Here is a 12,718-nt window from a genome sequence, read left to right on the forward strand (position 1 = left end):
GTACAACAGTCACTTCACGTTGTTTTTACTGGACTTGGAAAAACTGATTAGTCCCAGTTTAAAGAAATAAACATCTTCAGCTACTTTTCTATTATTGCAAATGTCTCATTAAATGAAACATTGCGGTGGATTATACAACGTTTAGTTTCATTGTCAAATTGTAATTCTCCAAGGTAGTCTCTTCAGAGACATATTTATCTTATGATGTGAAAAATATTAATTCCATACACAGATAGGCCTTTCTGGACTGGGCTATTTTTAACAGAATTAAGATGAGCAACTTTGCTGTCATTTGGGCATTAAGTGCAATTTATACATATGAATATTAAGTTGCAGAACCTACGTTTTCATGGAGAACTAACTGCACAGAAGGTATCAGCTATATACACAGCAATAAGTTATAAATTATCTCCCCTCAGAAGCTACTACATTTTGAATTATATGAATTATATGTTGAATTATATGTTCCTTAACATCCATGAAAATCTTCACATTCACTGTACACTTTGTGGATTATTCAAGAAACAATACAATTGGGAAAATGCAGTTGGGAACTGCAATACAATTGGGAAGTGGGGAATCATGGCTTTGGGGAAAATCTTAAAATGGGAATGTGACAGTTCTAAGGCAATGATACAGGGAAATATTTTCAAAGGCACTGAAAACCAGTAGGCAAACTACTCCCATTGGAAGTACAGCAGCCACTCCAAATAGAATGATTTCATTAGAGCTCCAGAAACTTAGTAAATTCTGAAAAATTCCAAGCATTTCAAAATGCAAATCCCCAATGCATTTCCTTTGGACAATGTAATTATATACCATTTGAATGCTGTGAACAATTTAGGACAGTCTTGTGATCTGAGCTGACCTAGATTCCATTAACTGCTGTGACTACAAACAATACGTATTGTGGGATGTGCCTGGAGGATGAAGGCCTTAACCTCTGCTCACATCACTGAAAAGGAAAGACTGGGGGACAAAGACTTACAAAAGTGAAACACAAAATAATTTATGCCTGCTTTTATGACTCCAAAAGGGGTGGTGGAGACATAAAAATGAAAGAACAAATACATTATTTTCAAAGTATTACTGTATATTAATCAAAGAAACCTCATTTGTATATTTTTAACTGATGAGTTTAATGTTATTTTATTGATCACATTTATATCCAAGCTCTTTCTTCAAATAACTCGAGTGACATACGTGGAAACACGGAAACACTCCATTTTATTCTATTACACAAACTGTATGACAGAAAAAACTGATACATGAAAGTTGCCCAAAGCACTTCATGGCTGGACGGGGCACCCCAAATTTTGGCACACTATCCATTCTATTGCATTGGTTACGTTCTCAATGAATCCATATGCAAGAATGTTCCTGTTTAAGGTAAAGAACTACCTGGCTAGTTATTGCCCTGCCTCCAATTACATTTTATTAGAAAAAGTTTGAACTCTGCTCAATCCATGCAGGAACCACTTCACACATATGGTGGTAAGGCATACAGTCATGGTATTGGTAAGAAATTCATGCAATTGCTTTTATAGCAATGTGCCCAAGGAGAATTGCATGGGGAAAGATTGGCATCAGCTGTGATTTCCAAAACCAGCCCTTAGTTTAAGATGACAGATTCCGGAGACAAATAATGTTACCTTGACAAGTTCAGCTTTTAATTCTTCTTGCTCTTCTTCAGAAATCATGTTGGTAAAATCAACATCGGTGACCATGTCTTCATCTACTTCATGTAATACTTGCCTTTCCAACAGACCTTTGAAAGTAAGATGACAAGTTTCAGGGATTTTTTTTCCTAGATAGGAAATGCAAACTTGTTAAAACAAAACAAAACGCCTTATGCTTGTTCAAATCTCCTTTAAATCTTTTTTCTGAATTAGTAAGGATCTTAACAAGGAGGGACCATCATGTAGAAGAATAGCAAATGCTTTGTGTGCAGAATGAGTCAGATTTGATAGCTAATTAACAGGTGATTAGGTTCCAGAGGTGGAAAAGACCTCTCCTTGACAATTTGGAAATCCATTGCTAGCTTCAGCACCACTACTGCCATTTTCAGCAAGCGACTCAGCACCAAATCATAAAACAAAGCAAAAGAACAGAAGCAAAACAAACAAAAAACCCAGAGCAGCCAACGTCTAAATATTTAACAACCTGAAATAATGTATATGAGATACACACACACTCAAACAGCAACAAAAACATCAGTTTATGTCAATTGTACTGAAAAGATGTAAAATTAGGTCTGATTATCAAAATATCTTTGGGGACTTCTTTATTTGATCCACAATGACTCTTTATTCCCACTTTAGAATATGTACAAGGGAAAACAGTTATGTACATCAGATGACATATGAATGCCAAATCCCAACTTGCAGAATATGAGAGTGCAATTGCCCTCCTGTCCCACTTGCAGGCTTCTGCTAGGCATCTGTTAGGGCACTGTAAGAACAGAATGCTGGACTAGATAGGCTCTTCTTTTGAGCCAAGTGGATTATCACACATAGCTCACGGCATGTGCACACCAGTCTTTTGTTTCCAGAAAGGCCATTTCAAGTCACAGCACAATCCATTTGCACCCTGTCCTCCACGCTCCATGGACAAGACCTAAAAGCTGCAATCTATTTTCTTTTGTACATAAAATATACTTGAATGATGTACCTAGCCTCTTAGCTTCACGTGGCGTTTCCATTTACAACTTGTCATAAGAAGGAATATTCTCTTTAAACAGACCTGTGTAAACTGAACATAGAATTTGTTCTATACTCATATTCTTACTCTCCCTTCAAAATATGCTGCTAAGCAACAAGCAGCCCAGTTCCCAAATGTTGCCATCTGCGTGTATATTTATTGTCTTGACCTAACAGAAATAAGAGTGTCATAAGGACACCATAGCACCAATTTAGATGTATTGGTATTCCTAATATCCATAAAATGCAGTCCTAACACACAAAATATGATTCTTTTTATCCTTGTAGCAATCTATACCTTCCGTTTCCATTTAAGATTTCTGCAATTTCACCACCTTGAAAGTAAATACAGCCACTATTCCCTGTTGTTATTCTATCAGTACCAGCAAGCTGAAATCCATTTTCTGTCAAATGGACCAATGATCATGTCCAGCTGGAAACTGAGCCAAATATTTTTAGTTATTTGTTCCTTGTAAAAATGAACCAATAAGACAGATGAGGCGCATCCCCAACTGATTCACCCCTACAAATAAATAATCTCTAGACATTCCTATATAAACCCTTGAAAACTGCAGATGACATTTGTTCAAACCCAATGAAGGTGTATTATTATTATTCTTTGTGTACTGCCCTTCATCCATAGATCTTAGGGCAGTTGACAACATAAAAATGCAAGATAAAACATATGGAATACATAATAAAAACAAAAAACCAATTATCGCCTTCCCACAAATACATTTAAAAGGCCACAGAATGCAAATTAGTCAAAGGCCTGGTTATAGAGAAACATTTTTGCCTGGCGCCAAAATATATGCAATGAAGACACCAGATAAGCCTCCTTGGGGGCATTTCACAAATGGGGAGCTACTGCGGAAAACACTCATTCTCATGTTGCCACCCCCGGATCTCTCGTAGGAGAGGCACACGAGGAAGGGCATCAGATGATGATCACAGGGTCCAAATCAATTCATATGATGAAAGACAGTCCTTGAGGTATTGTGGCCCTGAGTCATTTAGGGCTTTATAGGTCAAAACCAGCACTTTGAACTGGGCCCAGAAAGTAATTGGCAGCCAGTGCAGTCGGGTCAGGATCGGTGAAACCGTCTTGCCTCGATGAGCAACCTGGCCACCAAATTCTGCACCAGCTGAAGTTTCCGAACTGGCTTCAAAGGGAGCCCCAAGCACAGTGCATTACAGCAATCTAACCTAGAGGTTACCAGAGCCTAGATGACAGAAGTTATGCTGTCCCTGTCCAGATATGAGCACAGCTGATGGAAGGCCATGGAGCCTCAAGTAACAACAAAGGATCCAGAAGTACTCCCAAGCTATGTACTGGCTTCTTCAGAGGGAGCTGTCCCATCAAGAACAACACTCTGGATATACCCTTGATAGCTCCCAGAAATCAAATGAGCCATAATACAATATTCCCCGAATTTGAAAGTCTTCTTTTATGAAGTCATCTTTTGTCCCCCAAATCCCCAGAATTGTCTTCAGTAGAACATAAATATGCTTCTCTGCAGCTTTATACCAAGGCAGCTCTTCTGTTGCTCAGTTTCAGAAAACTTAATAATAAAAGGCATCCATATGTCACACTGCAAACCTTTCTAACCTTCCTCTTGCAAGCAACAGATCAGAATACTATTCAAGCATTCTTTGAAATGCATGACATTATGCCTAAATAGCTTTTTATGCAGCTATTTATTTCATAATGATTAGATTCCAGTAGGAAGTACAATATGTAAATGGATGGCAAACAGGAAGCACTTAGTACAAAACACTACATTCATTTCACACTTACTAAGACATATGGTATTTACTGGAATCTAATGCTCACCTTTTTTGGCCAAATTATGTTGTGAAAATTAAGGTGCGCATTAGATTCAATGGCAAATTTACATTCGCCAGCAAATACATTTTTTGGTTTCAAGGTTCTGAAAATTGAGGTGTGCGTTAGATTTGATGGCGAATTAGACTCGAGTAAATACAGTATTTCTAGGATCTAGGACTGGCTACATGTTTCAAAGCCTAGATGCTAGGCCCAGATATCTATGCACCTGATCAATTGAGGGCTCAAGATTTTTCAAGTTCTACTGTTATGATATTGCTTCATTAATGTATTTTAATACAATGATGACATATGGATAACCAAATTGTCACTTCTCAAAGCCAGCCACTTTCAGACCAGCTGCCACTAGCCTTTTCCCCACTCCACACATCCACTTTTAAGACATAGAGCCACCAGGAAACCTGAACAGAAATTCAAAAGGGGTGGAGTTGAAATCAGCACACCCAAGTCACTTGAACTATTCGTTTCTATTGTACTAAACTGATCAGCACTGTGACTGCGTCAATAGCCTAGACCCTCTAGATCCGCTGCAGTGTTGATTCTAAAGAACATAGCTGCCACAGAAGGAAAGGAGATGCCTGGACTGAGTATAACAGATCATCATCAACATCATCATCATCATCCCTATGATGACAACAAAACTCCTTCTAAAGCCGACAACACTGTGAGGGGCAAAATAGAATCAATACCCTTGCTGATCACAGCAGACAGTGCCACAGTACTTCTAAAGCCAACATGGCTCCCATCAGGTGGAATGGATCTCTGAGTGGCACAATCCTTCTAAAAGGGTATCAGTACAGTTACAGCATTGTTTCAATGGTGCTGCTAATATTCCCCTTAACAGATGACCATATTCTAAATGGCACAAGACTTCAATCCTTTTAAATACCTTGGAGTATGACAATAGAGTTTACCCATTACCGTGACAATGTAATTGGAGGGGGGATCTCTCCAGAGCTCCAAAAATGCCAGCAAGAAAACCTGTCTAGGTTTGAAACAATATGTCAAGCACAAGTACTGTGCTGCCACTTTTCATTATCCAGTATTTTCAAGCCCATAAATAATTCTGTGCCTCCCAATAATCATGCCTGCACCAGCCGCAACTTGCAAGACCTCAGACTTGATCCCAATCTGAAGAAACTCAATTCATATCACCACATGTCAATCTTTTTATCTGGACTATTTGGGAAGGTAAACGAAACAACGAAACAGGCAGGCTCTTCCTTTCTCAGCAGCAAGCTAACTTTTGGAGAGTGTAGATATGGAGAAAAGATCCTCCTACCCCCCCTTAATCACATATACTGGAAAATAAGCAAGTGGAATAGATTCCTTCTTTGGTATGCCTTTTCGCAAACCACCATCATAACTGGAAGATGTGATAAGCAAAAATAGAAAATAAATTTCAGTGACTCAGCCTTGGAAACACCAATGAGAGTGGCAAGCCCACCTCCCAGGAAAAGAAATTGCACATGTGTGGAATCAGTGATTTATGGATTGTGACCCTCCTGATTACAGAAAACTGTTTGCTAGGAAATCCTTTATCGTTGAACTTATTTCTTGCTTTCCTATTTAGTTGTAACTGAGGGGGAAAGGACTGCCATCCAGCCTTTTACCTTGACATTTGTATTCTGTTCTTCTCCAAAGAGTTAAAGTTTGCATAGATCTAAGGTAATTTTTATCTTCACACCAACCCTGTGAGACAGGTGTGGCTGAGTGCATATTTAGCCCTAGGATTTCTACAGCTAAGCACCACACTGGCTTTCAACTCACATTAACTCATATTACTTTAGATTGATGAAACTATGGAAAGATATTTGCACAATTAATTAGTTATGCTAGAAATTTCCCTCTCTTGAATGTAGTCATAAAAAACAACAACTGGTCCAATGATCTTAACTGGTGCTTACAGGCATTGCCCAACTATGTCACAAACATAAAGGATTTTAATAGACATGTTGTATATATTTTAGAAAATACAGTGAGAAGTTCTGGGGTGCATGGGGTAGCTCAATTAGAGACATACTGTAAAATGTCAGGTTCAAATTATCCATGAAGTACAGCACATGCTGACCCAGCTAACATATGTTTCTCTGTTGCTGCCTGATCTACATTTCTATTTCTCTCCATCACATGTACAACCTTCTTTATCATCAGCTTGTGCACCTAATTAATTCAGACCTTATGACAACTTAAATGGCACATCAAGTGCGTTCAAAAGAAACAACACAGAAAGAAACTTTGGAAATTACAGGAGTTCTCTGCTTCCTCCCAAACAGCTGCTTGATTATGGGTAGTTGCCAAATGCTCTCACATTTGCTTAATTATTTTAGTTAAAATGCCACCCTTCAGCAATATGTACTCAAGCCAACTGAACAATATCATTTCTTTACAGGCAGTGCATAGACTTATTATACTTCTTTCCTGATGCTTAAACTAATATTTGAAGTCAATAGTTCTTTAAAAGCAAATTGCCATAGCTTTGTTGATTAACTGCTAGAGTGGTGTCGCGCAAATTGGGGGAAGTAATGCTACTGAAAATATTCTATTTCAGGACAACGCCATTAATCTAGGGCCCTGAATGATACAGAGGTTCTAGTCTGAACAATGGTTCCATTAGGCCTAGAGATGTTAACTGTACCGTAGTTAACAGACGTTAAGAGGAACAGATGAACTTAGAAAGGAATACTGGACTCATTGTCATAATTCACACTTTTTCAGAGATTGAGGACACTTTCCATTAGGCTGCTTCTGCTCTCACTTCTAGGATAGGGCCAATAAAATGTTAGCAAATGCGACATTCTCCCTGACAGTGGAAGAACTCTTACCCAAACCCGCAGATGAGAGGAAACATGAAAGTATCCATAAAACACAGGTACTGGAATCTTCACATCAACTCTATAAAAAGAGGAAAGAAAGGCCGATGGCAGAGAATGACAATCTTTATGACTCTCAATAAAGGAAAACAATTTTCTCCTTTTGGATTTGTCAAAACACTTGTTCAATTCTTGTCCTTTCCCTTTTTGGTTGCAGGGCTAACTGGCATTCCTAATACTTATCCAGTGTGCTTGATTCATATTTTGTGGTTTTACTATTCTATATTGTTTTGGTTGAGTTATTGTGTTTTATTATACCTTTTTATATACCGTATTTTTCGCTCTATAAAACGCACCAGACCATAAGACGAACCTAGTTTTTGGAGGAGGAAAACAAGGAAAAAAATATTCTGAATCTCAGAAGCCAGAACAACAAGAGGGATCGCTGCGCAGCGAAAGCAGCGATCCCTCTTGCTGTTCTGGATTCTGGGATAGCTGCGCAGCCTGCATTCGCTCCATAAGACGCACACACATTTCCCCTTACTTTTTAGGAGGGAAAAAGTGAGTCTTATAGAGCACAAAATACGGTAATTCTTTTGTATTAGGAAGTGCTGTTTGTTAATACTTATTGTTGAGCGACTTTGAGCTGAACTTGGCCGTTGGAAAAGCAGCATACAAATATTAACAACCATTACAATTAACTCTACTCTAAAAATTAAAAAAGAGCAGCAAGTCATAGACTACCCTGTCAACCAAGGGAAAAGTCAGCTCTCCAAGTTGAGAAAGGGAATGGAGATAGAGGGAAAGCTCCAGCTAAAACCTTACTACTTGATAAATGAGACTCACAAAGTGCTTTAAATATAAGCTGCATAACAACAAATACAAGAAAGCAAGTATCTAAACCCTCAAGGTTTTGTCCTACATTTGCTGGCATATCAGAATGCCTGGGAAATATTTCTATTCTCTATGTTATAGAAAATGTGGAACAAAGAACAAAACTCTTGGTTCAAACTGATTTTTAAGTAAAGTATATGCTGACATAATTAATAATGCACAAGGTGGTTCAACATTTCTTCCGCAAAATGACTGTTTGATTTGGGACAATCAAATTTTGGCTGAATAAACTAGGAAGTGCCCAAGCCGCATGCACCCGCACCACTTCACTCTGCATGCTCCTTTATCCTTCACTTCTTTTTTCATGCAAGTGACAAAATAAACTTGCAAGTACCAATTAAACAGAGCTTCCTGTTCATGTCCAAACTGTGAACTACAATTAACAGCTTCCAAACAAGCCTTAAAGTTGGCTTCTGATTTTAGCTTGTTTGGATGCAATTAATCAGGATTCCTGGCAGGGCCGTCTTAAGCACATCCAGCGCTGTGATGCAAAGATCCCTCTGGCGCCCCCCCCCCCCTTTCCAGGAGTTGTCGACCTTTTTTTAGGAGCAGAACTCCAAAGTTTTTGACTTTTTGATCATTGCAGTGGGCTGGACTAGATAAACCTTGGGTCCCTTTCAACTTTACAATTCTAAGATTTAATAAAAGGTCCTTACAGCATAATGCAGTTTAGTCCCATATGATTAAGCAATTAAAAATAAATGTGTCCCCCAACCCTGAAAATAATGCACTCAGATAAACTGTTTTGTGCAGATCTTTTTGGGTAAGATACTTCGGTCATAATAACAGGCTACATCCAGCTAAAACCTACTTAGGGCAGACCATTTGAAATTAATGTTTGGATTTTTAATTCATTTCAGTAAGTCTACTCTGAGTAGGACTAGCATCTGAGGCAAAAATATTATACAGTGGAACCTCAGGTTGCGAACATGATCCGTGTGGGAGGCATGTTCGCAACCCACAGTGCCGCGTATGCGCACACGCGGGTCATGACTTGGCGTTTCTGCGCATGTGCAAGTGCCGAAACCTGGAAGTAACCTGTTCTGGTACTTCTGGGTTTGGCGCGGTGCACAACCTGAAAACGCGTAACCTGAAGCATCTGTAACCCGAGGTACTACTGTATAACCAACAGAAGCATTCTCGGCACTGTAAAAATATATAAGCTTACAAATTGAGCACAGATTCTTCCCAAAGTTACATAAATGGTTAATGACCATGTTAAAAATAATCATAAGGGGATATATAGTATTGGGGGGGGGGGAATGACAGTTAGTCCAGCCAAGTCAATGGAGGGAGCCTCCCTCAGACTCTAGAGCTAGACAGTATGGCCACAGATGCAGATTGTTCTAGTTTGGGTCCAAGTACAACAGGCTTATCAAATATGACATGGCGATAACTAGGATATTTGTGAGATTGAGATATGAACGAATTCAAATTACATGCTGCAGCTCATCAGCTCTTAATATATTCCCAGTTGTCTTTTGTGGTGAAGAATTTAATTCTTCAGAATATTATTGATGAATTCCATTTGCAAAATGGGAAGCAAGCCAAAAATGGGGGGAAACGCATTATGCTGCAATCCAAGCTAGAATTATTAGACAAGCCAAGAACTGCAGTTCAAACCCTTTCATTTTGTTTAATCAGCTTCTTTAAACCACTAAACAAAGGGTTCAAGGAGCATGCCTGTTACTTGAAAATGCTTGTTCCCTGTGTGGGTACCAAACAATACACCAACCTTTTCCTCCCCTCATAACCTTTTCACAACAACAAAAAATTAAATACCCCTTTACAGGCCCCACAGAATAAATAATAATATGTAGAAAGCATGTAAGCAGCACAGGCACTACATGTATTCTGGGTAATCCCTCAAAATAAGGTTTAACTGCTAAGTCATTTCGCCAACACTATAAGGGAGGTGAACAGAGAGTGCTCTGGCCTTTGATGCCCATTTAGATCTACAATTAATAATTAAATGCCACACACTGAGTAAAACTGCAGATAAGAGTGTGCTGTGCGGTCAGTCAAAAGCTTCTCCCAGGCTCACATCTGTTAAATAGGAAAGCAAGTTATAGCACAGCATTTATACACTAATCTGACAATATTTGAGGGAAGGCTGTGCATGAAGCGATCACAGGGCAGGAATGTAGAAAATGGCTCTTGGGGCTAGGGGCTAAAGGGTTTGAACTGGTGCACGCAGTTACGGTTTTGTAGCGATCATCCGTAAGTTGCTGCCCATCTGCCACTTTTCTTATGTTTGAATTCCATCTTATGGTATGAAAGTGTGCGTGCTTAGGCTACAATCCTATGTACATAAAACTCACTTACTACACACAGGAAGGTGCTGGGGCAACGTTGTGCTTGTGTAGATGCACGTAACTGGGATTTACAATTGACGGTGGCTCTACGTGCTGACCATTTCTTCAACTATACATACATCTATACACCATGTACAGATTATTGCTCAATTCATTGTACTCAGCTGAGTGCAATGGAGCTTAGACAGCAATCCTAACCAGTGAAGATATGAAGGGACAACTCTCCTGTGTAAGACAAGTTGCAACCTAACTGCATCTAGTGGGGGTGGGGGAGTGACAATATAATTCATTTGCTGCCTGTCTTATGAGATGAATTTCGTTACTCCTGCATTTTTGATATTGTAAGTTTATTTTATGTATTTGTTGATGTATTACTTAACACCTTAGTCTCTAAGTGCTGCACAGTAACATTGAAATGACAACAACAAAAATCAGTTAAAAACAAAAACCATAAAATGCCTGCGGAAATAAAAAAGGTCTTCCTTAGGCATTACACCAAGATCTGTGGATGAAACTCACAAATGAGTTAGGATACAGTTTGCCCTCTATACCAGCATAACTTGCACTGGAGAGTTGCCCCCTAGCCAGCAGGAACAGATATGCCAGGGTGGCAAGGCAAATCAGACCTGTTTGACCTGAGCTGGCAGGGGTGTGTGTTAGAATGGCCAAAGCTGTACTGATGCCCAGCCCTGATGGCCTCCCACTGCCTACAGAATGATGCAAGCATCTCCCTGCTGGCACACATCCTTACTCTTCTGTCCACAAGTAGAGCCCAAAAGTGGGGGGGGGGCAGTGAAGGGACAGGGCTAAGCTAGCTTGGTATCTGAGCCGGGCCTGTTGGCTGAACCAGCTGCAAGCTAGTGCAACCATCTGTCTGTCCCTCCCCTTCTGCCTAGGCTGCTGTGAGCACAGGGTGAGAGATGCCAAGGCAGCCCCACCTCCACACTGTTTTAAAGTCATTTATACTGGGTTCAGGCCAACTGAGCTGTGGGGCGGTGGGGATTTGTCACATCCTGACCTAACCTATCCCAATTGGCCTATCTGGGAGTTAAGATTCCATCAATACTCCTAGAAAAATAAACATAGAATTGAGGTGTGGAACAGAGCCCAATTACATTCAGATCAGTGTTTGAAACTCCCATTGTTCTAGGCGCATTTTGCGACGGGGAATGTCATTAGTGCGGTCAGTTTCTGAATTCTGGGAGCAGTACAGTGGTACCTCGGGTTAAGAACTTAATTCATTCTGGAGGTCTGTTCTTAACCTGAAACTGTTCTTAACCTGAGGTACCACTTTAGCTAATGGGGCCTCCTGCCGCCACTGCACGATTTCTGTTCTCATCCTGAAGCAAAGTTCTTAACCCGAGGTACTATTTCTGGGTTAGCAGAGTCTGTAACCTGAAGCGTCTGTAACCCGAGGTACCACTGTACTTTAATTTCAGATTAAAACTGCAGAATGGAAGGAAAGTAGGACCATTTTCTGCCACCCCAATTCCAGCTACTCTGAAGATTGGAGAAGAGACCTTCTTAAGAATATTAGGGGAAGGACTAGACCATGTGAAAAATAAACATAATATTTTACAGTAGTTGCAGTTCATTCATTTCCAGCTTTGTATTCTTTTTATAAAAATGTGCACCTAGACATTCCGTTGTTGCGCCCATAATCTTAAATGGGTTATTATGCGCCCATAAATGGCTTAAGGTGCCATTTAGCTCCTAGCTTTCATAGCTCAGTTTCTAACACTGATTCAGATGATTAACAAAGACAAGTAATGGTCAATTTTAAAGAACACCACTTGCATTGTTCTTGAGACAAATTACTAGCATATATATTTAATCAACAAGGAGGCTCTAAAATTTTATTCCTGTGATAAAGCAGTTGGAAGAGGTTTATGCACATTTCTCCCTCAAGAAAATGAAATCAAACATTTTCAGATATGTTAATGAGATGGAAGAGTGCTTCTTTTCACTTAAAAATACAAGGTAGAGAACATTCTGCTGTGATTACTAGGCCTAGAAACAACTCAGCAGTGTGCATGCGACTGACCGAGTCATAAGAAGAGGATTATACTTTCCACTGTGAGGACAGAGGTCATTAAGAAGCAAATGCTGCATGGAAAAGCTCTAATTTTACTAGATATTCCTTTAATAGCA

General features: G+C 39.6%; 1 protein-coding gene across 5 annotated transcripts in view; it reads right to left on the bottom strand.

Annotated features, from left to right (window-relative positions):
• Positions 1-12,718, bottom strand: part of TPD52L1 (TPD52 like 1) — a 27,360-nt gene that overhangs the window by 12,963 nt on the left and 1,679 nt on the right. For all 5 annotated transcript variants that reach the window (XM_028723327.2, XM_028723322.2, XM_028723324.2 and 2 more), the window contains exon 2: positions 1,653-1,768. In XM_028723327.2, coding sequence (XP_028579160.1) covers positions 1,653-1,727 — 75 coding nt within the window. In that variant the 5' untranslated portion in view covers positions 1,728-1,768. The remainder of the gene's footprint in view (positions 1-1,652; positions 1,769-12,718) is intronic.

This window comes from Podarcis muralis, chromosome 3 (assembly GCF_964188315.1).
Source record: "Podarcis muralis chromosome 3, rPodMur119.hap1.1, whole genome shotgun sequence".
NCBI lineage: Eukaryota > Metazoa > Chordata > Lepidosauria > Squamata > Lacertidae > Podarcis > Podarcis muralis.